The sequence below is a fragment of the Trypanosoma theileri genome (genome assembly GCF_002087225.1).
Source record: "Trypanosoma theileri isolate Edinburgh chromosome Unknown TM35_Tth_44_V1, whole genome shotgun sequence".
NCBI classification, from domain to species: domain Eukaryota; phylum Euglenozoa; class Kinetoplastea; order Trypanosomatida; family Trypanosomatidae; genus Trypanosoma; species Trypanosoma theileri.
In genome coordinates this window covers 24,932-26,424 of record NW_021639886.1, presented here as the reverse complement: position 1 = coordinate 26,424, position 1,493 = coordinate 24,932, and the positions used below count along the sequence as shown (strand labels likewise).

The following is a 1,493-nucleotide window of genomic DNA, read 5'->3' as shown; positions in this document are numbered from 1 at the left end:
GCACGACAAGTTCCACAAAGCAGCGACACGTTTAACGCACGCCACTCGGCACACGCGGAACCACGAGTAATCCATCTCCTGTTGCAGCACCTCGAACGCCAGGGTGTGATAATTCCTGATGCATCTTTCGCCCATAATGAAACCGTCGCCAGCGACGAGACGCGAAACACTGACACCGACGCAACGGTACATGGCCCAAGGCGGCGGCTATTTCGAGTGGCGGTTGTGACCGACCACTTTCCCATTGCACATGCGCAGGGGCGGCTCAACGGCTTTGGTGGTATTGGTCGGGGCTACGCGCTGAACAGACTCTTCGAATACACAAATGATCTCTTCCACAGGAAGGCGGTGCAAGTGGTCTTCTTTTATATCGCCGGTCCCCGCAATCCGGCGGACCACTGCTCCCGCAACTTTGGGGTTGACGATGGAACCAGGACAATCTCTTCGCATCCAGCAAACGACTGTCTTGTTCCACTCTTACGAACCACCTTCGGACCGATCTGCAAAGGAAAAAGTGAAGCAGAGAAACCTATGGTCACTGTTGAATACGATGTGGATATGTAATGCCGCAATAAATAAGGCATAAGGGCTAATCGCACACTATGGGGGGACTTTTTTCCACACCCCGAAAGCCGAAGGACGAGCCATAGTAAGCGAAAAATATATCTTATTTTCCCGTTGATAATGTGTTGATGTTCGGTGTTTATCGGCAAACGGTTGCGGTTTGGCGAACCGAACCACTTGTGCAAACACGTTCTTCTTTTCCCTTTTTCTCTACTTCTTAGTAAAACGACATTAGCCGTGCTGAAAGCGTGCTGAGGCACAAGCGTGTCGTAAGCGTAATTTTCTCGTAGAGAAACTGGGTGCACGGGTTGTAAGTAAACAGAAGCACGCAGAGAGTGAGCGAGAATTAATGTGCATATGATTTCGATTCCTTGTATTGCTTGAATGTTGTGAAAACCTTTTCTTGTTTTCTTGTTTCTTATTTCTTTCTTTTAACTATATTCCATTCATGCAATCACAAAGGTTGAACACCTCTAGCTCCTCCAAAAGGTTTGTCGACGGGTTCAGAACTCAAGAACAGTTTTGAAAAGCCCGCCCGCCCGCAACCAAAAAATGATATTTTAAACGTTTTTTCAAAACGAAATTATATGCAAACGAATTATATTTTGAACTCAATAATAATAATAATAATAATAATAATAATAATAATAATAATAATAATAATAATAATAATAATAATCATGGGACTCCTGTAAGCTACGCCTATCCCGGAGGTCTTGGTAGCAGTTCGAGCAGCGAAGATCCCGCAATGAAGAGATTTGTTTTTCATCTTTTTTCATGTTTTTTCTTGATTATGATAAAGGCTGGGACACTGCAAGCTATAACTACCCGCAGGTGACGGAAGCAGTGCAAATCCCGAAAAGGAAAAATGTTTTATTTCTTCGTTTGTTTGATTTTATTATTGAGTTATCTTTGTTGAAGCACCTTTC

At 44.0% G+C, this 1,493-nt stretch overlaps 1 protein-coding gene across 1 annotated transcript; it reads left to right on the top strand.

Annotated features, from left to right (window-relative positions):
• On the top strand, nucleotides 1-564 carry TM35_000441050 (TATE DNA transposon; the record flags this gene model as incomplete). The annotated part of the gene is made up of 1 exon (XM_029030114.1): nucleotides 1-564. A coding segment is annotated over one exon (564 nt), but the record flags the coding sequence as incomplete, so codon positions are not given.
• Nucleotides 565-1,493: the final 929 nt, after the last annotated feature.